Below are 27,755 nucleotides of genomic sequence, written 5' to 3'. Positions count from 1 at the left end.
CACTGACAGATTTTTTGAAAGAGGATACATTTAATCTGTTTCCACTTCAAACTCATCATTATCTAGTACAGTACTTATCTTAGCCATCTACTGAAATTCTCAGTAAGGAAACTAATGATACCTTAAACACCAGAATCAAAGGCCTATTTTTCAAGTCAGCCTTTTTGAACTTTTGAGGATAGAGGGGCTGGTGTGGAGTTTACCACAATGATAGCACTTACTGAGCTCTTAACTCTTTGCCAGGCACTGTCCTAATTAAGCTTTCAAAAATGTTTTGTTTAAATCTGACAATATCTGAGAAGTAATCTTTTCATAGATTAAAATCAAGGCTCAAAATTACCCCAAACCATATAGTTAGTAAAGCTTGCATGACCTCAATGTTTGCAATTCTGTGACTTTTGACAGTTTGTTTTGTTCCCAGTTCTCTTCCTATCTCAATGTGTGGCCTTTTCTCCATTTCTTTCACTATATTCTCACCCTCTGTTTATCGCTACTTCTCTTATTTCACTTGCTCTCCAGGGCGATTACATGTCCTCCCAGAACTGTAACTACATTCTATATTAGTGTGTCTAATCTTTTACAGCTTTTTATAAATATAAAAACCTGGTGCTCTTTCTATAGTTCACATTTTGAAAATAAACTGTTTTTCCCAAATAGAAAAATCTCATATTGAATATGTTCAAACTACACCTCCTCCTGCCTCTCAAGTTCTGATAACCTCTTTATGCACTTTTATGCATCACCGCTGACTGCGAACCAGTGATCCAGTCTGTGGATGTCTCTCAAATCAATCTTTCTTCCCTCTATCAACCGCCTACCCCACATATACACATCTCTCCTGAGTTACAGACAATTACCAACTATCTAATAAAAATACTTCGATGAGTCTCCCCAGGTCCTTCAACCTAAAGCCATCCACATCTGAACCATTTCTCTGTGTTCTCCGTTTTGACTATAGGTATCACAATCCACCGTTGTCTATACCTTTCAGGTACTGATTTGCAAAATGGTGTTTATAGGCACTAACTTCCCGGAACCACTAAGTCAAAAATCAACCAGTAAACAATGAGTGGCCAAGAGTTAAGAAATGCATAGTCCAAGATTAAATCCTCTTCTCCCTTGAAAAGTTAACAAGTAGAAACATACCCAAACCATTATTTTGTGAAGCGTTTTCTTATTTACAAAACTAAAATAATGTACATAATTTTAATTTAACCCGTACTATAGTCCCATTATTTTCCCCATTTTACAGTTGAAAAACTGAGACTCAAAGAGATCAGGAAATTTAACCAAAGTCTTACAAGCTGATTAAGAGGCCGATTCAAACCCAAACCCTAGACCTGCGATTTCCACTTTTTTCGACTATTAGTGAAATAAAACGCAAAACAGAGGTCAACAGAACAGCACACCCAGTCAAGTACCAAAAGGGCACAAGGCCATCAGAACGCGCTTTAGGCGAAGGGCTTCCACCCTCGCTCCGACAAACCCCAACCCCCAAGCTGCTCTCACCTCGGGAAGTCCCTCTGCGGCCCCGTCTACCGCCCCGAGGGTCGACGGTCACCGCGGGAAAACCACGCTCGGGGACTCCGGGCGCGCTGAACACTAGCTATCGCCGCCTCCCGGCCGGGCCCAAATCCTGGCTCATCCGCAGCCGCCACGCCTCCAGACTACGGGACATCTGACCCGTAAGAAATAAAACGTACCTGGTGGAGGAGACGATTGGAAGGCAGGCGATCCCGGCAAACCTAAAAGGCTAGAATGACCCTGATGGAGGGCTGGGACGACCTCCAGCACTAACTGCATCCACTACGTTTGGTCAACACCCAGTCACAAAGTCTCTTGGAGGCAGCGCAGAAACGCTAAGTAGCGGAGCTGAGAGCGCGAATCTGAAGCCAAGGACATAGCAATAGGGGAGGGGCGTGGGCGGAGACGTGACCCGTGGGGGCGGGGCGCGCGGCGCGAGGAGGCGGGACATGCGGGGCGGGACGTGCAGCGCGAGGAGGCGAGCGCGAGGAGGCGAGCACGTGGGGGCGAGCGCGAGGCGGGGCACGGCGTGCGGCGTGAGAGGGGGCGGGGCGCGCGTATCGGCGCCGCGGCCGCGTGACGCGTTTTCAAATCTTCAACCGCCGCAGTCCACTCGTTTGTGCTTTTCCTCTTCCTCTTCCGCGCCTTGAAGCTGGGTCCTGCCCTGGAAACCCAGCAGGAGGAAGCCCTGTGTCTACGGCGTGGGTGTGATAATCCGCGGAAGGGAAGAGGCAACTGGCCGGTCTACGGGCCTTGAGGAACCGTGTTTTCTCGACCGTCCGGCGCGACACCCTCCCCGGACGCAGCATGTAGGTGCCGGGCGGCTGCCATGAACTCCGGAGCTATGAGGATCCACAGCAAAGGACATTTCCAGGGTATGAAATCCCTCCTCCTCTTTCAGTCTCTTTGATCATTACCTCTCCCGTGATTCCATCGTTGTCTTCAGAGTTCTTTCGGGTCCCGGCTTTTTTTTTTTTTCTCTGCCTTGTGCGTCCTTCTCTGGCCTGAGGATGGCTCGGTTAAGAGTTTTGCCTCAAAAAGGGACGGATCCCTGCCCGGCCTCTCGCGCTCTTCACGGCCCTCCTGCGGCCCCCAAATTCCAGGTGGTGCAGTTGGTTGTAAAACTAGAAAACTGTGCAGACCCGGGAACTCTGTGGGGCTCCCACAGATGCTGAGACTCGGCTTAGGCCCTTTGAGCCTGTAGCTGGATCCTCAAAAGCAGATATGCTCCTGGCTTTTCGCTTCACGATTAAATTGGGTGATTGTAGGTAGATTTTTGGTCTTACTCTTATGTTCTCGTAAAGAGAAAGTATTTGTATTTTAAACATACCATTACTGTTTTTAACATTATAGACAAACAAACAAAAGCAAACTTCCATTTCCATTCACTTTATTTGGTAAAACATTCCAACCTCTAAGCTTTCCTTTTTAATCTGTATATTATGTGTGTATATATATACTCCTATTATATATATGTGTATATATATACACTCACACACACACAATAAATCTTCAACTTATGAACGGATTGTGTTCTCAGTTAATTTTTAAAGCAGTTGTTTAGATCTCAGATCTCGTCAAAGGAAATGATGAAATAAGTGGTGATTTGGTTCTTCAAATGGAAATTTTAGTTCTTAATATACAGACAAACCGTATGGAACTAAACCTTGAGCAGGAACCTTTGAGGACGACTAAGTCATTCTGAGTAACAGATTTCTCGCATTGCTATGTGTTTAACATTTTAAGCACAATTTCTGAATGTTCAGCAGAATGGCAAATGCTCATACCCTGTAGAGTTTACAGCCTAAAGAGGAAAATCTTTTCAATAAGATTCCATATACATAAAACACAAACATCTGAATATTCAGCTGTAAATTCAACTATTGACTGAAAAATAGTTGTTTTACAGTATAGTATCTTAAAATATATAGGAAATTTGCCATTATCCTAAGTGATACTACAAAGAAATACACTAAAATCCTAATGACTTAAGTTGAAGGAATAAAGATTTCCCCCTCTGATATCATTGTATAAAGAAATGTTTTTAAATTAGTAAAAATTTTCTATCTGCAGAAAACATGATGTAATTCTAAATTTTTTAAACAATAGGTGGAATCCAAGTCAAAAATGAAAAAAACAGACCATCTTTGAAATGTCTGAAAACTGATAACAAACCAGAAAAATCCAAATATAAGCCACTTTGGGGAAAAGTATTTTACATTGACTTACCTTCTGTCACCATATCTGAAAAACTGCAAAAGGACATTAAGGATCTGGGAGGGGTAAGTCAAAACCATAAACTGACAAAAAAGGAACAATTTGTAACTAGTACTTTCTAGAATATGTAATCATTTAAATTTTTTATTTTGGAAAACTTGTAACCATATAAGCACTAAGCTTAAAATTTTTACCAAATGTATGTCATTAATGAAAAACTATCTTTTAACCTTTTGTAGCCTGACAAAACTTTCAGATTTCTGTGATTATCAATTAGTTTAGTGTAAAGTTGACAAAGTGTGAGAAGTGAGACTCCCTTGTCCTGGTGGAACTGCTAATTGCCTTCTCATTGTAATGTTGGGATATCTTACAGATAGCAAGAACTCCATTATGATTATTGGGGAGCTACATAAATTTGTATGGATTAGTATAACAATAAAAATGTTATTTACAGAACACGGGAAACTTAAAAGTTACAATTACTCTTGAGTTACAGTCACAACAGAAAACTTGTCATTGAGGGAACAAGTTTGGATTAAGAATATGGAAAACTTGCTCCTTTCTTACCTTATACATTGAGTAAATGATTAAGAAATTACAAAATTCAGGTAAAATTCTAAGATTTTCTTAGGATTAAGGTTAATATTAGGTAAATTTTAGCAAGTAAAGTTGAGTTTACTCCCTAATTCTTGTTAAAAAGATTTCTGCTGCACTTTAAATTTGTCAAGGTTAACAACTTTGAGTAATTTGAATAGATCCTGTCATTCCTAGAATAGAGATTTGCAGAACATATAACAGGTTTCTTGGAATTGTTTATTGTTGTGATAGTGTATTTATCTTTGAAAAGTTATTCTACTTTTTTCGCTATTTTCTTAAAACATTGTTATATATTTGTCATAATAGTAGCATATATCATAATGACCATATGACTGCATTCCAAAAGGTTATATTTTATATACCTGCCACCATATTGACTGTACCACCTACAGACTCCTTCATTTTAGAAATTAGGTACTTATGGATCCAGAGAAGTTAAATGACTGGCCCAGGGTAGGCTTAGCCTCCTAATTCCTAGACTGATATGGTACTGCACCATTCTGTTTCTCTAGCAAATAATGGTTACAAAGAAATTATCTAATACAGTTTCACAGCTTTCTCAAATATGATATAATAACCCACTAACCCTTCTGATCTAAATCAATGATTTTAGATTTGTGTTTTTAGCAGTGGAATCCTTCAAACAAAATCATATTTAGGAGTCTACTGTGTAAAGCTATTGAAAAGGGAACTCCTCTAGCTCAAATAGCAGTATAGAAGCTAGTGCAGAGACTCCTTGTAATGCCCGTTTTCTCTTCTCATTCTCACATCAATTCCTGAGGCACTTGCAAGAAACAAATTTTGAATTAACTTAGGCATTAGATAATAGAGACTTTTAGTTTTATAAATACTTCAAATTTTACCCTAAATTGAAGTAGACTAATGAAGTAAGGGGATATTAAGAGGATAAGTTTCAAAATTTTCCCCCAAGGTGTTGATTTTCAACTGGATTTGATCTATTAACTTTATTCCTTAATTTCTCTTTTTAAAAAAAATTTTATTCAAATTCTGATCTCCGCCCACACTATCTTTCCAGTATTCTTTGATGTCCTGATTTCTGTCACTAGACCTTACCATTTCTATCACTAAGAACACTTTATGAAAATCTCCTAGTGAACTGTAAAGGAACTTTGACCTCTAGACACTAAGAGTTTTAAGATTCAACTTTAACAACTACTTAGTTGAATAGATATTCCTTGAAAGGATTATGCTTATTAATTTTTAGTGTTACTTAGGCCCTTTATCCTTTTGTAATTTCTCTTGCTTCAGATTATTACATTGTTGTCCTTTTTTTAATTGTCCACTTTATGCATTTGTTTTCTCTAGTATTAATGAAAACATCTAAATACCCCATTTATCTGGAGAGTGCACTTCTGACAAATTCAACCATTGAAAGCACAGCAGTGAAGTCTGACATAATGGGGAAATATCTTTGTGGCAAGGAAAGTAGCTGTTACAGAAACATCTTAAAAAGACATGGAACCAACCGCATTTAGGTCCATGTCTAAACAGTTTGGGCTAAAATAAGGCACTTGGAAAAGAATAGAGATATAAGGACAGATACCTTGCCATATCATGAACTTGAAGACAGAGTTACTTGTTTAATGTTCATTATGACATTGAGTAATCAGAAAATAACAATAGCTAATAGATTGAAAACCATGATAAAACTAAGTCAACAGTACAGAGCATGGTATTAAGTGTTTTGGTAGATTCAAAAATAAATGTGATGTCCATTCTGTCCTCAGCTCGGTAGAGATGACATGGGTACAGCTGATTTTAATACAACATAGAATGTCAAAGAGAGTACTTCCAAATGAGAACTCGTGGAGGCCGTTGTACAAACACAATTTGAACTCAGCTTTGAAGAATGATGATAATTTGGGCATGTGGAAATTCATTCAAAAATTATTCCCTGGGATTCTCCCATATGTCAGCATTATTTTATATGCTGGGGATACAAAAATAAGAGGTTGTCTAGTCCTCTAGGAATTCTCAGTCTGTGGGAACATCAGACACCTAAATAATTTACAATGTAGCATTATCAATGCTTTACCAGAAATTATGTAGAAATTTCTATTATAATACAGAGATGGAAATGATTAACTCTGCCTTTAGGAATCTTAGGCTATAGCAGAGATAAAGCTTGAGCTGAGGGAGTGGCTCCATAGTATAACAGTTAGCACGTCTGCTTTACACGCAGAAGGTTCTGGGTTCGCGCCCCAGTGGAACTATGGACCAAACCCTGGGTGCGCCAGACCCCAGGTGCGCGCTGCCCCCATGGGGGCAGATGCCCCGCCTTTAGAGATCCAGTTCTTAAAAAGGGAGACAGCAACATCCGTAGGTCAGGGGTGGAAGTGGGGGGGGTGGAATTAAAGAAGCGGGGGGAAAAAAGTTTGAGCTGAGTCTTGAAAGCCTAGTAGGAATATATTAGGCAGAATGGACAAACTGAGTAGAGCAAAGGGCATATTTAAAACATGATTTTTTTTAAAGCAACTGCTAATATTACATTATAATGAGCTTCGGATTTAGATGGGGGAAATGGCAAGAAACAATGTTATATTGGGGCCAACTTGTAAACAATATTTTATTCACTACTAAAGAGTTATAACTCCAGCTATAGGAAATGGAAAACCAAAGGAAATATGTCGTACCAGCATAAGGGCAAACATACAGACCAATGCAATAGAATAGAGAGCCCAGAAATCAACCCTTGCATATGTGGGCAATTGATTTTCAGCAGGGGTGTCAAGACCATTCATTGAAAGGACAATCTTTTCAACAACTGATGCTAGGAAAACTGGATATCTACATGCAAAAGAATGAAGTTGTATCCTTACTCTGCTAAAATTAATTAAAAATGGATCAAGATCTAATCATGAGACCTAAAACTCTTAGAAGAATGTATAGTGAAAAATCTTTATGACATTGGATTTGACATTGATTCCTTGGATATGACACCAAAAGCACAGGCAACAAATGAAAAAATAGATGAATTGGACTTCGTAAAAATGAAAAGGTTTTGTGCATCAAAGAACACCTTATCAAGAGGGTGAAAAGACAACCCACAGAATGGGAGAAAAAGGTATTCGCAAATCACATACCTGATGAGGGATTAGTGTCCAGAATTTATAAACTACTACAACTCAACAACAAAAAATAACCTGATTAAAAAATGAGCAAAGGACTTGAATGGACATTTCTCCAAAGATTACAAATGGGCAATAAGCACATGAAAAGATGGTCAACATCACTCATCATTAGGGAAATACAAACCAAAACCACATGAGATACCATCTCACATCTATTAGGATGGTTGCTATCAAAAAAGTGTTGGCGAGGATATGGGGAAACAAACCCTTTTCATAGGATTGAAAAATGGTGCAACTGCTCTGATAAACAGTACAATGGTTCCTCAAAAAATTAAAAATAGAATTACCATAAGATCAAGCAGTTTTGCTTCTGGGTATATACCTAAAATGATTGAAAGCAGGGTCTTAAAGAGAGATTTGTATACCCATGTTCATAGCAACGTAATTCACAATAGCCAAAAGGCGGAAGCAACCCAGATGTTATCAACAAATGGATAAACAAAATGTATATACATACAATGGAATATCATTCAGCCTTGAAAAGAAATGAAATTTGACTCATGTTCCAATATGAGTGAACCTTGAAAACATTGTGCTAACTAAGTGAAATAAGCCAGACACAAAAGGACAAATATAGGATTCCACTTATATGAGGTACCTAGAATAGTCAAAATCATAGAAACAAAGTAAAATAGATATTAAAAGGGATTGGGGAGAGGGGAGAATGGGGAGTTATTGTTCAATGTGTACAGAGTTTCAGCTTGGAATGATGAAAAAGTTCTGGAAATGGATAGTGGTGATGGTTGCACAATATTATGAATGTGTTTATTGCTACTGAGTTGAACACCTAAAATTGTTTAAAATGGTAAATTTTATGTTATATATGTTTTATCACAATTTTAAAATCACGTAAGAGATTGGGCTTCTCTTGTAAGATTGGAACCTGTGACAGTGCTAGGGCCACATATCTATGAAAACGAAGAAAGTATTTGATGTGTAAATTGTTTATATTTCTGCTGACCCATGTAGGTATTTGGAATAAATAAATGTGGATACTTAATTTATTTACTAGTTAATGAAAGTGTTGCTCAGAGAAAAAGGGATCAGGGATTTGCATTTAACCAAGGTGGGGGAGGGGGCACTGGTCTTAGCAAATCTGCTTAATGCTTAGATGAAATTAATTCATCTGTTACTTTCTTTTATTATCCCTATTTATATTTTGCGATCCTGTACAAATTAGAGCTGTTTAGAATATTGTACAAGTCCTTGATTTATGCAGATAGTTACTGATTTGTAGTATTTATTTCTACTTAGTTTAATTTTCCACCCCTTGGGTGAGAGCAACTTTTGATAATATTGACTTTGCTACATGTGTTTATAAATTCAGGCATTTAAGTAGTGGTTTTCAAACATTTTAGTGGGGAAATTCTCTTCAGTCTTAAACTCCTAAGGGTTAGGATTTCCTCCTTGCCTTTAGTTTGTCCTATGCAAAGATTAATATTATAACTTTATGATTTTGAACTGTGCTGTCCAAAACAGTAGTCGGTCTCATATAGTTATTTAAATTTAAGTTAATTTAAATTTAAAATTCAGTTCCTTGGTCACATTAATTGCGTTGTAAGTACTCAGTAGCCGCATGTGGCAAGTTGCTACCTTATTAGATAATGATGATGAAAAACATTTCCATCATTGCAGTAAGTTCTACTGGGTAGTCCTGCTCTAGAGCATTGACTTGAATCAGAGTATGTTTTCAAATTCTATCACTTACTACTGGTGTAACCTTAGGCAAGTCACTTCTCTTCGATTTTCTTCTCCACAAAATGTAGTTACTGGTACCATGGGGTTGTTGAGTGGATTAAATTATTTAGAATATATAAAGTACTTAAAAATAGTATCTGGAATATGGTGTCATGTTGTGATTGGAACTCCTATAGTACTTTCTTAGAGTTCTAGATTCAGAAGAATGCAATATAAAAACTACCAGTTTACAAAATGTTAACTGCATCAAATTGGCATTTTATCTGTGCTTAGCATGTGAAACAGTATATGGTTTATATGACTTAAAAATACTTTGTTTTCCTTTAGCGGGTTGAAGAATTTCTCAGCAAAGATATTAGTTATCTTATTTCAAATAAAAAGGAAGCTAAATTTGCACAAACCTTTGGACGAATTTCTCCTGTACCCAGTCCAGAATCTGCATATACTGTAGAAACCACTTCACCTCATCCCAGCCATGATGGAAGTTCATTTAAGTCTCCAGATTCAGTAAGTCTCTTAAATATGCTTTGAGACTTATCAGAAAGGCTGTAGCTTGAGGATCTCATGATTTTCAAGAGCAAGCTGGCAACAGAGTTCACTTAGGTAGAACAATATTTGCATTGTGTGGCTTTCTGGTCCTTTATAATGTTGCTGACTTATAGAAAGGTGATTTTTCTCTTAATAGTACTTCTGTGGTTATGCTCTTACTCCTAAAATATACCCTTGCATTTAGGGATGGTTTTTATTTTTTAGAGTAATTTACAACTAAAAAGTAAAAGTGATCATTATTTTCAAGAAGAAATGAAAACCTTTTGTTTGTTTCAGAGCAGGGATTAGCAAACTATGGGCACAAGCCAAATCCAGCCTGCTACCTGTTTTTTAACAGCCTACAAGCTAAGCATGGTTTTTACATTTTCAAATGGTTGGAGAAAAATTAATATTTTTTGGCAAGTGGAAATTATTTGGAATTCAGTTTTATTGTCCATAAATAAAGTTTTATTGGCACATAGCCATACCCATTTGTTTATATATTAACTGGTTGCTTTCCTGCTGTAAAGGCAGAATTGGATAGTTGCAATAGACTATATGGCCTGCAGAGCCTAAAACAGGTACTGTCTAGCTCTTTACAGGAAAATTTGCTAACCGCGCTGTTCTAGACTTACTGACATCACATCCCTACCACTCCATTGCCAGTATGTTAGGAGATACAGTGAAGGATAAATTAAACTGATTAGGTGTGGAGAGGAAGTGATTAAAAAAGTAAAACATTTATCTCAGATTGAAAAGTAATTATCATTTTTACCTACTGAAGCCATTTGGAAAGCAGGAAAAATAGGGGGAAACAGAAGAAATGAGTTATATAAAAGATATCACTTGAAAAAATAGACGAATACATCGAAGAAAAAAGTCGAGGAGAGGAGACCAAGGAAGGCTTATCCATTCTTTCAGTTAATGTTTTATTGGAGGAATGAGATTATATACCAGTGACTAGATCCAAATTAATTGTCGCCTGTAGCATTTCAATTGCTTTTCCTAGTATTTTATTTTAAAAGGTGAAATACCATGTAAATCAGTATATACAGTTTATTCATATTCTTAGATCTTCAGTTTAATGGGGAACTCAAATGTAAAAATAGACAATTTTAGAGGAACCTAGCTATTTTATTTTTCATGTTGAATAGAATTTACTATAGAACTGACCTTCGGTGTCGTTCAGTTGAGGTTAGTTGCATCACCCAGAAAAGACAAACTTTTTAATAGCTCTTACTACAAAGACCCTAAGAAGACCACTTTTTACCATACATTTATTTTGACAGTAGTCATTAAAACTTGTACAAATAAAATTTATTTTAAATTTTATATTTATGTTAAAATGTATCTGTTTTTATTTAGCTATTTTTTTAAACCTTTTCCAGTGAGGCATTATATTATAACTTTATGTTTGATTGTTCTCTGGTCTTTTATAGGTGTGTTTGAGCAGAGGAAAATTATTAGTTGAAAAAGCTATCAAGGACCATGTAAGTAGGAACTTTAAAAATTCACAGTGTATATTCTATTATTAAAAACTCAAGTACAAAATAGAGATGTTCTTGAAACCTTTCTTTACTCATTTGTAGTAGGAAAAGCCTTAAATATCAGCATGTTTCTCTTTTTATGAAGAACAGAATCTACTTTTCATGAAGAAACATCTCCATCTTGTGGCCTTTTAAAATATTACTGGAGACTTCTGAAGCTTGTGGCATTTTTATATTTTCAAATGGAATAATTTATTGAAACTATTAACTATAAGGCTACAGTGCATACTCATTGTAAATAATATGGGAATATATTAAGCAGGATGGATTTTAGAATTTCCAAAAGAAACTGACGTCCTCATTGCTGTTGTTGTCCTCATTACTATAGGATCTGTTCTCAATAACCACCTCAGTGACATTAAACTCCAAATTATTTTTAAATTAAACTCATTTAAAATAGTAATTTTCTAGAAAAACTATCAAACCTTTTTTTTTTTACAGGATTTTATTCCTTCAAATAGTATATTATCAAATGCCTTATCATGGGGAGTGAAAATTCTTCATATTGATGGTAAGGATTTTATCCTTGTTTTTTGACAATATTTCTTGTAAGTATCCATCTCATTCCCTTGGTTCCAGACTTTACATAAGGAGATACCTATAATGGTAATTCTTTCATGTAAATTTAATACAATTGAAAGAAAATAACAGTGTTTCACTCAAAAGATAAAAATGCTAATCTTAAACCCTTCTTTCTTTTAATAAAGACATTAGATACTACATTGAACAAAAGAAAAAAGAATTGTATTTACTCAAGAAATCAAGCACTCCTGTAAGAGATGTGGTATGTTATTTTCCTTAATTTACAATTAAAGTGATCAAGCTCTGTTTTTGTTTACATATCTGTAGATTTTTCTGGCCAAATAGTAAATAAACATTATTGCCAGAATAGGGATAAGCTTGTGTACTGTATGCATGTTTCTGCTATTTGAATAAATTATATATTGTTTAACTTTAGAATTTACTCACAAGGTAAAAATTGTTCCTAAGATGGTGTCATAGTTTTGTTTTCTTCTTCTTTGGTTGCTGCTGCTTTTAATGGATAATGTCGTTTATTCTGAAGGAAAACACCACAATTTTCCTATTGCATGAGATTTTAATATAAATAATATATTCCTTTGGGGAACATGAATAGGAAATATACTTTCCAACTGCTCTAGATGATAGAATAGCAAAATTTTGTTGTATGGTATGACTCTGGCCTTACCTCAAAATATTTGTTAAACAAGTACATTGGACATTGCACTCTGTTAGACCTAATGTTCTCGTATTTTCAATCTCTTCCCTTTTTACTAGTTTCCTTTTCGAAGCCTCTATACGTAATCAATCCATTTAAAACATACGATAAAACCTCCATCTCTCATCCATACCTACCTACCTACCTACTGTCCAATCTTTATATAATCCAAACTTCTCAAAGTTCCTTTTATACTTTCCATTCACTCTTCGACCTATGAGGTATAAAACTACTGACCAATTTCCAAAAACACTTTTTAAAACCAGTCATATTGGTTCTCTCAGCTATCGTCTATTTTCTCCTTGAACTTACCTATTTTCTTCTGGATCTTATCTCTTAGCTTCCTCATGGTTTTCATATCTCTGAGCATTCTTTTGTGGTCTATTTTTTTCTTCACTCAATCCTTAAATTACTATACTCTAAAAAGAAAATAAATGTTACAGAAGAGTATATATAAAGACATGAAGTTATAAGTAGGATGTTTTGGAAATTTTCTCTGTTTTCATATAACTTGATTATTGAGTGGAATAATGACAAGAAATGAAGCTGGAAAAATTAGCAAGTTCAGGTAGTATAAAGGAGACTATACACTGTATAAAAGAGTTAGATTTTATCTTAAAAGGTTTGGAAAATTATTGAGATTATTACTAGGAGGGTAACTGGTTGCATATGTATTTGGAAAGCTCTTCTGGTTGCCAATAAAGAATATTTGCTGGTGAGACCGACTCTCTTCAACACAATTTTCATTAAGAAACATTTTACATCATGACTATGCTGTATATGCATGTTATATACAAAGATTCATAAAATCTTTGTGACGTTCAAATCTTTGTGACGTTCTCATAAGGTATGGACAATTTGCAGAAAGCAGCAGATAATTCACTTAATATTTAAATAAAACAGGCAATACTTTATAAGTAAGTAAATGCTGTCTTTATAAGTAAAAAAATTTCAAGTGGCTGTTTCCAAATTTTTGTAAAATGATGAGTGGGGAGTCCTTTATTGAAATATGCTGTCTATGCTATTGTACTTTATGATTGTTTGGATTATATATAGAAATAAATGTATGAAAATTTAAACCCTAAAGGACATTTATGGACTCTAAATACACACACATATCAAGTCTGTTTATACACCCAGGTGTGTAAGTACATATCTGAAACAAAAGTTTCGTGAAACAATCTTAACCCTTAATGTGATTCATACCAATAATTCTATAGTATTCTCTTTATTTAAAAAAAATACTGGTCACAGCTCTCTAAATTGATTTTACAGCCTTCTAATAGGTCACAGTCCAAAGTTCAAAAGTATTCTGGGATTTTATGTCAGTAATCAGGAGAGAGGTTGATTTCTTCGGCTTCTTTAAGGTAGTAACAGAAGGAGAAGGGAAGACTTGAAAGATACTCTTTTAGCACGTTTCAGTGCCTGATCTCTGCCTTGAATCTGATATAAGCTCCATGAGGGTTTTCAGAGCATGTCTTTTCTCTTTCAACATTGAGTTTTGTTAACACATGTAACCCAGTGTTGAACAAATACTGTATTCATTATTCATTCAGTATTCAACAAATACTCAGTGCCTATTGTGTGTCAGCCATTAGGAAAACAATAAAAAGCTGTGCTAAATAGCTGTGAAAAAAGATCTTTTCTCCCTAAATGAAAAGGATAGGAATACTAAATAACTGTATAATCCAGGATATATAATTGTTCAACTTGATTCCAATACTTAAAACTTTTTTTATATGTGAAAAAAAAAATGTTTCTGTATTACTTTTGGTTTGCCAAGTAGTAAAACATAAAACTTTTTAATGAAGATGCATTTATGGTTCTCGAATGAATATATATAAATCTTGTACACACTGATACATGTAAAACATATATTAATTATATTTCATAAATACTCTTGTTTGTAAGTTGGATAAATATATTTTGCTCTACTACTTAAAGTGCTTTGAGCTTTTCATCAGTTTACCTGAAACTTATTTTCTTGAAGATTTTTTGCATATTATGTACACGAGGAATATTGGTTGTCTTTCTCTTTTGATGTCTTTAGTTTTAGTGTCAGAGTAAGTAATGCTGCCCTCATAAAATGCTGGGATGTATTTCTGCTTCTGTTTTCTAGACCAGTTTTTGTAGGCCCAGGTTCTCTGGGCCTGGAATTTTCTGCATTATTTAAAAGCAGGTTTGTTGGCAATGACTTCTCATAGGTTTCCTCCATCTGAGAATGTCTTTATTTCAGCACTGTACAGGTGTTCTACAATTGTATTTTGGCTTCCATGGATTCTGATGGGAAATCTTTAGTCATTTGAATTATTCTTTATATGTAATGTGTGCTGTCAAGATTTTTTCTTTATCTTAGGTTTTCAGCAGTTTGATTGTAATAGGCCAAGGCATGGTTTACTTTGAGATTATTCTGTTTGCTGTTCACTGAGCTTCTTGAATTGATAAATTATGTTTGGGAAATTTTGGCTATTTTGTTTAAAGATTATTTTCTTCACCGTTGTCTCTCTGTATAACTCCAGTAACACTAATATCAGACCTTTTTATATTTATTGTAGCTGGAATGTGGGGTACCTGTTGGTTCCCTGAGGCTCTTTTCATTTTTTTCAATCTTTTTTTTCCTCTATTCACTGGATTGAAGCTTTTTATTCATCTTCAAGTTCACTGACATTTCACTGTGTGAAGTGAAATACAGCGACTTCTGTACTTCAGATCATGTATTTTTCAGTTTTACAATTTCCATTTGGTTCTCTATTATGTTTTTTTTTTCTGCTGAGAACTTATATCTTTCCATTCATTTTAAGTATGTTTACCTTTAAAGTCTTTTTCTTTTATATCCAACATTAGGAACATCTTAGTGTTGGAAACTAATTGTCTTTTTCTCTCAAAAACTGATCATATTTTCTTGGTTCTTAATATGTCAAAAAAGTTTTGACTGTATAATAAACATAATATATGTAAATATTATATTGCGTAGACCCTAGATCTGTTATAATACTCTGGAGAGTGCCAATTTTGTTGTTGCTGTCATTTTTTTAGGCAATCATCCAGTTTTGTTCAAACTATCAGTTCTATCTCAATATCTGTAGGTGGCAGTTCTAATCTGTTTCAGTTTTCAAAGACTTGTATTCAGGTTTCTGTTTGTTCTGCACATGCATCACTTATAGGTTAGTCCAAGACTTGGGCAGTGGTTTGAATCTTAGCTCCATTTTCAAAGCCCTGAATATGCTGCTTTGGGTCTGTCTTTAGCATATGCAGCTTAGAGTTAAGCCTGGTACTTATGTGGGTTTATACAGGGAATAGCTTTTTACTCTGTGGTTTCCTGTTCACTCTCTAGTCAGTCAGCAATGGGCCTTTTTCTAGTTTCTCTGATCAGAAAGTCGGGGTTTCTCAATTTTAGCTGCCTGTGGCACTGTTAAAACTGCAATTTCATAACTGGGACCCACCCTCAGGGAAAAACTGTGGGAGAAAAGAAAGAAGTAATAAAAGGATTCTCTCTGAACTCTTCAGACTGCAGATACCTCTTCACTTGTTTTTTTCTATCTAGAAATATGGAGTTTATATAGGAGTTTTAGCCACCGGCTCCTCTATTGCTGCCAGTTCCATGACTATAGATCCATCCTGAATGCAACATTGCAAGAGAAATGCTGGCAGTGGGGAGGATGGGAAGTTTATCCCCTTAAAAGTTTACCCCCTCTCTGAGTTTTTACTTTTTTCTTCAATATGCCTGCTTTTGTTTACTTTTTAGTCCACAGGTAAGCTTATGATATTCTGTCCAGAGTTTTTAGTTGTAATCAGTGGAAATAATTGACCATATTGCATGTATTCCATCTTGACTGGAATTGACAGACCATAATACATTTTTCAATAATTCCATCGTTCAGTTTATTACAAAGGTTTTGCCAAATAAGTACATAAAAATAACTTAAATGACTATTTTTAGATTATTTCATTAACTGTACTTTTTCTTTATTGATTGATTTCTTTCTATGAAGACAAAAACAATTTAGCTAGAATGCACAGTACTAGTTAGGTATATTGTGAAAGAGATCTTGTATCACTAAATGCGATTCCCCTTGGATAAGGTCTTTAATTCTTGAATGATCGTTTCTTTTCATATATTTGGTTAAGTTGATTTTAAAAAGCAAGTTTTTCTCTTTTTCCCCACAAAACTTAAGTAATCAGCTTTCTTTTATATAGTTATTTTCCTGTATGATTTTTTTATCTTGAGGATATTGAGCACAACTGCAGTTGATATTTTATTTTCAGTGTACTTTCAAACCCAGTATTCTCATTATACCTATTTATTTTTAGGGGAAAAGAGTAGGCATTGGCATACAGAAAGCAAGAAGTAAGTATTTTGATATTCTTAAATGTGTTTATTTGCTTTAGAAAATAGAATGTACCATATAAAAATATTGGAAATCATGTAAACAACCCTTTAAATGACTTACTCAGTGTTTCATCTTTTTAAAAAATATGGGCCCCTGTGGCAGTCCTTCTCAGAATAATATTTTTTAAAACATTTTAAAGAAATTATTAGACTACTAAAATAATTATATTGAAATTCAGTTATCAGAATATTTTTTAATAATGAAATAGTGATATTCTTTTATCACACATTAAAATCAAGTTCTAACAGTGTTTCTAATTACTACTATAATTTTGAAGTGATGAACACAAATGATACTTTGAAATATCTGTAATAATTAATATACTATGAAAATACCTATTTCAGTTGGCGTCAAAATTATAGGCACTGGTGATACTGTGACCCTGTTGCTTATATGCATAATTGAAGAACGTTTAATATAGAGGTTCATAAAAGTAAGAGTTGGACTTTTTTCCTGTTTTAGCTCTTAATCTTCCTGGATTTTATTCATAGATCCTTTGAGGGATCCATTTAGTTTTAAGAATCTCAGACTATAGACAGTGTGTTATTTTGGAATGGGTCGATATTGTTAAATACCTCACCTGAGGCTTAAAACTTCTAATTGAAATGAAGTGGATAATGGATCCATAGTTGGGTTTTTTTTTTTAGCCAGAGTAGTTTTGTGTTTTTTTAAAAAAAATGAATGGATGTGTAAGTATCTAATATTATGTTTTATATGTTCTCAAGCAGGTAGACTCAAAAAGCCTTTTGTAAAAGTGGAAGATATGAACCAGTAAGTATCCAAGTTTAATCTCTATGATTTAAATACAATATTGAAAAAGAAAATAACTAAGATATTTTCATTAATACTGTGAGGTCCCTTTGTGTTAGATTTATATTATACTAATTGACAAGTGGCACAAGTTACAGAAAGTAACATTAATTTGTGTTCAAGGACTAAATTTAGTTACACTATGTTGTAAATAATAATTTCTTGAATATCTAGTTTAGAACAATCTTGAGACCAACTCACTTTTTTTAGTATTTCAAATAACCATTCTCTGGATGAATGTAGTACTTTGTGGTTTATATCTACTACTTGATTTTGTCTGCATTTCTGAAAAAGAAATTATTAGGTGTTATTTAGAAATAAAATCTAAATCTACATCTAATTTGGTAGTTTTTCTAAATTAACTCTGATATTTTATAAGATGATCTTAATGAAGATTAAAATATAAGTAAATTAATTTGGCATGGGAGAATCAGATTATTTTCTCTTGACTTTCCAGTTATTCATTCAGATGAATGATTCTCTTTGGCACTCACGGAGGTGTTGAATGCTTCTCTTTATGAAATGTGTTGCCATGGAGGAAAAAGATTCAATTCAAAATTAGGCCTAGAGAAAGCACCAATAAATGGAAAGACATGCGATGTTCATGCAGATTCATTGCAATCCCTATCAAAATCCCAATGGCTTTTTTTGCAGAAAAAGAAAAATCCATCCTAAAATTCATATGGAATGTCACAGGACCCTGAACACCCAAAACAGTCTTGAAAAGGAAGACCGAAGTTGGAGGTCTACACTTTGTTTTTTCAAAACTTATTACAAAGCTACAGTCATCAAAACAGTTTGGTACAGACATAAAGACAAATATATAGACAAGTAGGATAGAATAAAGAGCTCTGAAATAGATCTTTGCATGTATGGTCAAAAGATTGTTGACAAAGATGCCAAAATCATTCAGTGGGAAAAGGACAGTCTTTTCAACAAATGGTATTTGGAAAATTGGATATCCTCATGTAAAAGAATGAAATCGAGCCTTAATTTTATACCACATATAAAATTAATTCAGAATGGACTGAAGACCTAAAACTGTAAAACTCTTGGGAAAAAAAACAGAATGAAAGCTTTATGATATTCATTGGATTTGACAGTGATTTTGTAAATATGACACCAAAAGCACAAGTAACAAAAGATAAAAGGAATTGGACTATATCAAAATTATAAATTTCCATGCACCAAAGGCCACAACAGAGCAAAGGCAACCCATGAAATGGAAGAAGATATACGCAAATCACATATCTAATAAAGCGTTATATAATATATAGAAGTCAACAACAGAAAATCAAATGACTTAATTAAAAAATGGGCAAAGGACTTTTCTCCAAAGATATGCAGATTGCTAACAGACATATGAAAAGATGTTCAGTATCACTAACCATCAGAGAAATGCAAGTCAATACCACATGAGGTACTACCATCTCAACCATTCAGATGGCAACTTAAAAAAAAACTGTTGGTGAGGATGTGGAGAAATTGAAACTCTTGTGCATTGTTGGGATTGTAAAATGGTACATTCCCTATGGAAAACTGTGGAGGGTCCTCAAAAAATTAGAACTACCACATGATCTAGCAATTCACTTCTGGGTATATATCAAATATAATTGAAAGCAGGGTCTCGAAGAGATAAATGCACGTATATGTCTATAGCAGCACTATGCACAATAGCTGAAAGGCAGAAGCAACCCAAATGTTAACAGATGAATGGATAATGTGATACATAAAATGGAATATTCAGCCTTAAAAAGGAATGAAATTCTGACACATGCTACAACATAGATGAACTTTTTGAGGATATTATGCTAAGTGAAATAAGAGGAAAAGAACTGCATAATTACACTCAATGAGGTACCTAGAGTCATTAAATTCTTAGAGACAAAAAGAATGGTTGTTGTCAGAAGCTGACAGGAAAGAGAGAGTGGAAAATTGTTTAACGAATATAGAGTTTCAATTTTACAAGATGAGCAGAATCTGGAGATGGATGGTGTTAAAGGTTGGAAAACATTGTGAATGTACTTAATGCAACAGAACTGTACACTTAAAAATGGTTAGGAGTAAACTTTAGGTGTGTTTTACCACAATTTAAAAATAATGATGTTAAAAAAAGTTAGGTCTAGAATTGGAAAAGGAAGCCTGATTGATTTCTGTTATTTCAAATTCCATATGAATTATTTTTGAAATATGACTTCAACATGTTTTCTTTCATCATGAAGAATTTCATGTATTTTTCTTTTTATTCTTTTAGACTTTATAGACCATTTTATCTTCAGCTGACCAATATGCCTTTTATAAATTATTCTATTCAGAAGCCCTCCAGTCCATTTGATGTAGATAAGCCATCTAGCATCCAAAAGCAGACTCAGGTTAAACTAAGGTTGGTTTAACCTTCAAGTAATTTTTATCATTTTAAACATTAAAATTATTTAATGCCATGGAGTGTGTGCGTGTGCGTGTGCGTGTGCGTGTGCGTGTGCGTGTGTGTGTGTGTGCGTGTGCGTGATCACTATTATGGTTTCCCTCTGTATATTTTTATTGCCCATTTGCTAGATATGAAGTCCAAATCTCTCCAATGTGCCACAGACATTTATAGATTGGAGGGGGGGGCTCAAAAATATTTGCAAATAATGAGAATGTGTTGTTTTCCTTAAGTGATCTGAAACATTTCCAGAATAATAATATTCTTAGTTTGCTTTTCAGTTGTTAGCTGTTATAATTTGAATTGTTTAAACCACATGTTTAGAAAATATGTGGTTAAAAGTATTTGTTGATATAAATCTCTGTGCAGATTGTGGTAGATTCTGTTTGATAGGAGGAGCCTATAAATTTTAAAATTATTCCTTATATTCAGCAGTTAATTCATGTATTTCCATCAGAATCCAAACAGATGGCGATAAATGTGGAATCCCAGTTCAACTCCAGTTGAAAGAGAAGAAAAAAAAAGGATATTGTGAATGTTGCTTGCAAAAATATGAAGATCTTGAAACCGTAAATGTGATTTTATATTTTGGGGGTTGATATGTCTGAAACTATGAATAAATATCTGATTGTGGTTTACAACTTGATAAATTACTAAGTGATATGTATTTCTTTTTGATAGAATTATATGAAATTTTAAGAACCGAACGAGGAAATATATATTGAAAAAATCATTTATTTATTCCACGAATAGTTATTGTGCCTCTACTGTGTACGAATCACTGCTCTGGGCTAATAGCATTGAACAAAGAGACCAATTTCCTGCCCTTGTGAAGATTACATTCCGTGGAGGGGGAGAAGAGAGCTGTAACCGTAGGATAAAAGAATAATGATGTATATAGAGAAAATATTGGATCAGTGCTATGAGAAAATATAAAGCAGGAATTGGGGATGTTGCTATTTATTTAGACTAAATAAGGAATACCTAACCGAGTAGGTGATATTTAAATAGAGGTCTGGGAGAAGTTGAGGGGGCAACAGGACTTGTGAATATTGAAATAAATAATGCAAAAGTGCTAAATTAAACTGATTGATGGGAATAACGAACAGAAGATAGTAGCCTAGACTAAGCCGTGGTAGAAATTATGCAACGTGGTCAGATTGTGGGTATAATTTAAAAATGATACCAAGAGGAATTGCCAGTGGATTAGATGTTGAGGATGAGAGAAAACAAGTCAAAGGTGACCAATATTTCAGGCCTGAGCAATTAAAAAACTAATAGAAAGATGAGAAGAAAGTGGAGACAATTCTTTTAAGTAGCAGAAAGAGAAATAGAATAATTGTAAGGATATATGGAACGAAGAAAAAGTTAAAGATGAGAACTATTATAGTTTGTAAACTGATGTAAAAAATAAAAAAAAAAGAGTTTTGGATCCAGGCTGCCCAGATTTGAATCCTGGCTATCTTGTTTATGTGATTTTGGACAGTGCTTGACACTGTGCTTATTAAATGTTAGCTGTTATAATTTGAATTGTTAATTTTTATAATAGTAGATGTATTTTTTGGTGCTTGGTTTTGGTAGAAGATGGTGGAAAAGTTTAAGAGATAGAAAAATTTTAAATATTTGATTTATAAACTACCTCTTCTCTAAATTGAAGTTTGTTTTATAACCCAAAGTATATTAGTGTTTTGTGTCATTTTGTTTTATTTATTTAATAAAGAGAAAAATACAATTTAAAATTATTTTTAATCAGAAGCTAAACTATCAGAAATATTTCCCTTCCTAAAAACCATTTAGAAAATTTAAATTATAGATTGGTCCTTAAATTTTATTTTGCTCTTGTTGCAGTAGCATAATCTGGAATGGATGCTTTCCTTAATATCAGTTTGTTATCCTAATTTGATGCTCAGAGAATATTGGGGCTAAAAAAAAAAAATGAAAACCTTGGTCACTGGTTGCCACAAGGAATGAAAATTAGTGAAAGTAGTTTTGGGGATTGATACTTAAAAAATTTTTTTTTACAGTTTTTTGTGTATGTGCTATTTAGTGTCTAATGAAGAAATGTATCAAGGCATTCATTTAACAAATTTGATTATTAGAGATTAACAAGGCAGACATATTCCCTACCCTTATACATCTTTTGATCTGGCAGAGAAGATAGATATAAAACATGTATTTGCAAGTGGGATGACTGTCACAAAAGTGAAGTATAAAGTATAATGATAATAAATAATGAGAGTACTTAACGAGAATGAGGGTCACAAAAGACTAAACTCAGAAAGTGACATTTAAATCAACACAGGATAAGAACTAGGTGGAGGTAATGGGGAACTACACAAAAGTTGTGATTGTTTTTCTTAATTTATTTCAGTTAATTATTTTTCCTCCCAAGAGCATGAATAAGCTGAATCTGAACTTAAAGAGTTAATGTTTCTTTTTAAATTTTAATAATTTTTAATTTGTTTAACATTACTGGATATATGTAACTTGTATGTGGTAAATTTTGCAAGCTAAGGAAAGAATACATATATATTCCAGAATCCAGTTGACCCTTGAACAACACGGGTTTGAATTGTGCAAGTCCACTTGTACACAGAATTTTTTTTTTCCCAATAAATATACTGGAAAAATTTTTGGAGATTTCTTTACTGCTGTGAAGCAATTGTATTAGTTATACTAGGCTAATGTGAAGCAGTGAAATTGTTGCTTTGTTATCAATGCATGAATTTTTAGACCTGTAAATAAATATGAACTTCTTTTTCACATTATTTTTTCATCTTTTATGTATACTGTTGGTAATACATATAACAATATCTACAGTATTTTATATTATATGAAATATTGATGTAGTACTGACAGATGATTCATCTTGAAACAGATGACAAATGTCCAATACTGTTAATTTTCTTTTGATTTCTAGTAACTTTAGCTTATTGTAAAAATACAGTATATAATATACAAAATATGTGTTAATTGACTGTTATCGGTAAGGTTTCTGGTCAACAATAGGCTATTAGTATTTGAGGAGTCAAAGTTGTACACAGATTTTTTGACTGGCGGGGGTTTTGTGCCCCTAACTACCAAGTTACTCAGGGGTCAACTGTGCTGTGTCTTTTGTGAGAAATGGAGATTTTAGTTTTTGGAAATACAATCAGATCATCAAAAGTTAAAATTATATGAAACTAGGGAAACAGAACTGAGGTTCTTCCATGATCATCTTGGTATACGGACTTTTAGATATAATTCCCTGATCAGCTGACAAATGATAAAGTTAGCCTGGAGATTTCACCTATTCAGAAGGAACTTTGTACCTGTGAGTTTTATTCCAGTACACTGAACTTATTTACTTTTGTTCTTGACCACTCTTAAGATTGAGAATAACTTCTCTGTACTTTCCATTATAAGCACTGGCCAATTGAGGTCATTTGTTTGTGCCTTTCAAAACTGTTCCTTTACAGCATTTTGTTTGTTTAATCTACATTATAGATTCTTGTTTTCAATTCTTATATATTAAATTATACCATTTTGCTCACTGAATATTTTATAAGCCCTACCTTAGTGGTAGTTTTATAAGGATAAAATAAAATAATAAAGGGAAAAGTGTTTTCAAAAGTATCTGCACACTCTAAATGTTAAATGTTAATGTTGTTTTCCTCCATTTTTATCTTCATTTTCTGATATAGCTCATTTGATTTCAGTTCGTTGAAACCACAAATTAGTACTCTACTTTTTTCATTGAAAAACAGAACACTGAAAACTAAAGTACAGTTAACCCTTGAAGAAACAGGTTTGAACTGTGTGGATTCACTTACATGTGGATTTTTTCAGTAAATACCTGTACTGTTTTTGATCAGAGGTTGGGAGTCCATGGATGTGGAAGTCCAAGTGTATGTATCGATCTGTGTCATTTTATTTAGGGAACTTAAGCATTCTCAGATTTTGGTATCTGAGGTGGGGTCCTGGAACCAATATTCTGTAGATACTGAGGGACAATTGGTATGGTTAAGTTTTGGGAGAATCAAAAGTTACATGAATTTTTCAGCTGCAGGGGAGTTGGCGACCCAACTCCTGCATTCACGGGTCAACTGTAGTTTTAGTTTTTACTTTTATTTTACTTCTTAAAATCCTTTGAAGTTCTAGTAAAAAGACATTTCTTTGGAGTAGTTATTAGAAACTTTATTTTAACAACATTGTAAATAATAGAAAATCTGAACTAAAAGGTTATCTGTTGGTTTAAAATATAATTTTATGATTCATGTGCTTTTTTTTTTTTAGCATCTTTTAACTGAGCAACACAGGAACTTTGCACAGAGTAATCACTATCAAGTTGTTGATGATATCGTATCAAAGTTAGTTTTTGACTTTGTGGAATATGAAAAGGAAGTGCCTAAGAAAAAAAGGTAAGTAAGTTATCAACCTAAGTTTTAAATTTTACTGGAATATTAAACTCAAATCCAAAGTTTCCTCTTTGTAAAGGAATATATATTGTGAGGGTGTAAAGAACTGATTATTTCTTTCCTCTCCTTTCTCCATTACCAAAAGTGCTTACCTTAGATTTTAAGGTCATCTTCTTAATATTATAATCTAATAGAGGAGTTGGCAAACTTTTTCCTATGGAGAACCAGATAGTAATATTTTAGGCTTTATGAGCCATAAGATGTCTGTTGCAGTTATTTAGCTTTGCCATTGTACAATGAAAGCAGCACAGACAGTATGTAAAATGAGTGAGACTAGCTGTATTCCAGTGAAACCTTATTTAGAAAAATAGATAGCAAACTAGATTTGGCCCATGTGCTATATAGTTTGTCAACCCCTGGTGTAAAGCCATGAAGTTTATCATCAGCTTGGACTAAAATAGCTAGAATTTTTAGTTAATATTAAGTTTTAAGGAGCATTCCTCATTTACCATTTACCTCTTATTAAGTCTTTATACTTTTACTAAATATTTCTGCTTAAACTCGACTTGCCTATAAATTTACTACAGATACTAACAGGACTTTTGAGTGTAAATGCCGTACTGTTCAATGTTCAATGACTGCACATCAACAGAATGATCTTGGTTAGATTATTCCCATAAACCTAAAATAAAAAGAAATGTTTTTCATATGGATATACCCTGGGAACTGGTAATAACTCAGTATATACTGTTATTCAGTCCTTTTTGTCTGTTTTAGACTACTTTTAAGGCATAAAGAAGATTAAAAAATGTGATACTAAATTACAGCTTCTGAAAATTAACTAGAAAGTTTTTTCGACTATATGTAGGTAGATAATTCCTAAACCTCATATTTCTATAACATTCAGAATAGTTGTTCATGACTAATTTAAAATACAATTTGGAGAGGAGGCATATTTCCAAATATTAAAATTATATGGGCTACTGTAAAAATGTAGAATTCCCTAAAAACTCAATCTGCAGCAAAATTCTAACTAGGAATGTATAAGTTGGTTATTCCTTAAAATTATCTGTTATTATATGCACAGTTTTAATCTCTGGGTAAGTCACTTGAACATCTCTAGACTTTAAAAAGAGCAGTGTTGGACAAGGGTTTTTAGATCTTTTTATCCTCTGTTTGTTCCAGAGGAATCTTAAGTGAAAGTATAAATAAAATAAATGTAAAAGGAACCATTCTGGTTTTGAAGGGAGAGGTGGAATTCTATATTCCTCTGTTGTCTATGACATGTATAACAAAACAATTAGTAAGCTGGTTAAGTTTCTTCCTCTTTAGGATTGTCTAATACAAACTAGCATCCCAAGGATATCAAGAGGCTCCATGAAGAAGAGGGTTTCAGTTCAAATATGTGTGTGAAACTTAAGGATTAGTAATTTGTCATCTTTATAAGTATAAAGATGCCAAGTTTCTGGCTCAGTATGATATTAGATATTTTATACTTAACTATAAATAAGTAAATAAGTAGATAAATAAATAACTGCCTCTGTCTTAGGTTTCCCAATAAATACTCATTTTCCACATTGCTAACTAAAATGAAGATATAACATTAATATAAATCAAAGCATAAAATTATGAAATTTTTCAGGATAATGAAAAAATTACAGAGACCCAAATCTCTTTCTATCATCTTCTTGGACTTAAATGATTAAAATAATTCTAAACACCAAATTCAAGATACTGGTTATCTCTAGAAGGAATGGGGATGAAGAATGGAGAGAAGGGTACACTAGAGCTTTCAGCTATATCTAAAGTTTTATTACTTCCAAAACATCTAAAGTAAACTTGGCTGAATGTTAAGATTTCTGTATTTTTGTAATGTCTAAGTTAGATAAGTTTTGTAGATAATTTTAAGATTTTTACTAATTTTTAACTACTCAGAAATGTTTGATAGCAATTTTATTTTTTTTCTTTTCCTCCTATAAAGAATAAAATACAGCATTGGGTCCCTGTCTCCTGTTACTGCAAATGTCCTGAAAAAACCCGAACCCAAAGAAAAACTAGAATTGCAACTTATTTCTCAGAAAGACTTTAAGGAAGATAATGTACAGGTGATCAAGCAGAGTTTTCTATATAAAGAAACCCAGGAACCTGAACAAAAGCTTGTGTTTATTTCAGAACACATCCCCCACCCTTCAGTTGAATTGAGAGAACTTGATGAGAAAACAACTAATAAATGTTTCCTGTTAAATCCAGCTGAAAATGACATAAAACAAAATTTTACACATCTGCTTTCAGATAAAAATGAAAAGGGATGCATTCTTGATATTTCCGAACATAAATTAATTACAAATGAAAATGACTTGGAAGAACTAAGGGTAGATCACTGTCCATGTAGGCTACAGGCATCTATACAAGTTTCTGATTTCAGTATGGATAATTGTGCATCTCAACCAAAACAAAAGTCAGATACTGTGCTTTTTTCAGGAAAGGATCAGAAGGAAAAGGACCTTCATTCAGTATTTGGTCATGTTTCTGGTCAGTTAGCATTAAACAGTTCACAGGAGCATCTAACATTTCAGGCAATGAGTCCATCCCGAAGTTGTCCAGAAGACCCTAATGAATGTGACATCAAGAATACAGATAATTCACCTTGTAAGATTCATCGAAAAGTGAAAATATTATTAGGAAGAAATAAAAAAAATCTGGAACCAAATGTGGAATTAGATGAGAAAAGAACTGAATGTCTTATTACACAAGAGGAAAGCAGAATTTGTAGTTCACCAGTACAGTCTCTACTGGACTTATTTCAGACTAGTGAAGAGAAGTCAGAATTTTTGGGTTTTACAAGCTACACTGAAAACAGTAGTATATGTGATATTTTAGGTATTTGGGAAGAGGAAAATTCAAATCTGTTGTCAATGTTTTTCTCTTCCCCTTCAACTTCTACATTTACTGGCTTTTAGACTTAAGAAATAATTTTCAGAAGTGATAAATATTCTTGAAATTTATATAAATACATAGAAAATTCTTTGTTTTTTTGCCAATTTTGTTTACAGAACCAAATGTAAATGTTAACAATAAAGGTTGTGTTTGCATTTTTCTACACAGTAGAAAAATTGTAGAATAAACTGACTTATTTTACATATCATGTTCATAATTGTTTTCTAATTATTACAAGTTTGCTTTTTGACACTGAAGACTAATTTCAAGTGAAATTTCAAGAATATCCAAATTT

At 33.6% G+C, this 27,755-nt stretch overlaps 2 protein-coding genes across 9 annotated transcripts in view; one reads left to right on the top strand and one right to left on the bottom strand.

Annotated features, from left to right (window-relative positions):
- SLC25A40 (solute carrier family 25 member 40) overlaps positions 1–1,919 on the bottom strand; it is a 46,376-nt gene extending 44,457 nt beyond the window's left edge. For 4 of the 5 annotated variants that reach the window (XM_006925716.3, XM_025042186.1, XM_015599829.2 and 1 more), the window contains exon 1: positions 1,704–1,919. The gene's annotated coding sequence lies outside the window, so the exon portion shown is untranslated. Of the gene's footprint in view, positions 1–1,509; positions 1,657–1,703 lie in introns of those variants that run through there. The other variant, XM_015599827.2, reaches the window with a different exon arrangement.
- A 161-nt stretch (positions 1,920–2,080) lies between these two features.
- DBF4 (DBF4 zinc finger) lies at positions 2,081–27,669 on the top strand. Of its 4 annotated transcripts, XM_015599815.2 has the most exons (13): positions 2,081–2,399; positions 3,634–3,806; positions 9,516–9,695; positions 11,156–11,206; positions 11,705–11,774; positions 11,971–12,047; positions 16,812–16,848; positions 17,617–17,662; positions 18,356–18,445; positions 19,956–20,084; positions 20,584–20,695; positions 24,402–24,526; positions 26,505–27,669. In XM_015599815.2, the coding sequence occupies exons 1-13, from the start codon at positions 2,354–2,356 to the stop codon at positions 27,481–27,483; spliced, it is 2,115 nt and encodes a 704-aa protein (XP_015455301.1). In that variant the 5' UTR covers positions 2,081–2,353; the 3' UTR covers positions 27,484–27,669. The 4 variants fall into 4 exon arrangements, with proteins under 4 accessions (XP_015455301.1, XP_024897951.1, XP_006925777.1 ...); XM_006925715.3 differs by lacking the exon at positions 18,356–18,445 and having other exon boundaries at positions 2,082–2,399; XM_025042183.1 differs by lacking the exons at positions 18,356–18,445; positions 19,956–20,084.
- Positions 27,670–27,755: the final 86 nt, after the last annotated feature.

This window comes from Pteropus alecto, unplaced genomic scaffold, assembly GCF_000325575.1.
Source record: "Pteropus alecto unplaced genomic scaffold, ASM32557v1 scaffold69, whole genome shotgun sequence".
Taxonomy (NCBI): domain Eukaryota; kingdom Metazoa; phylum Chordata; class Mammalia; order Chiroptera; family Pteropodidae; genus Pteropus; species Pteropus alecto.
This window is presented reverse-complemented; position numbering and strand designations above follow the sequence as displayed.

What these genes read in the sequence shown, in the direction of transcription:
- DBF4 (XM_015599815.2), top strand. Translation starts at nt 2,354, where the DNA reads ATGAACTCCGGAGCTATGAGGATCCACAGCAAAGGACATTTCCAGG. An exon ending in CATTTAAGTCTCCAGATTCA is followed by an intron (nt 9,696 to 11,155) that starts GTAAGTCTCTTA and finishes GGTCTTTTATAG; the next exon opens with GTGTGTTTGAGCAGAGGAAA. An exon ending in GAAGTGCCTAAGAAAAAAAG is followed by an intron (nt 24,527 to 26,504) that starts GTAAGTAAGTTA and finishes CCTCCTATAAAG; the next exon opens with AATAAAATACAGCATTGGGT.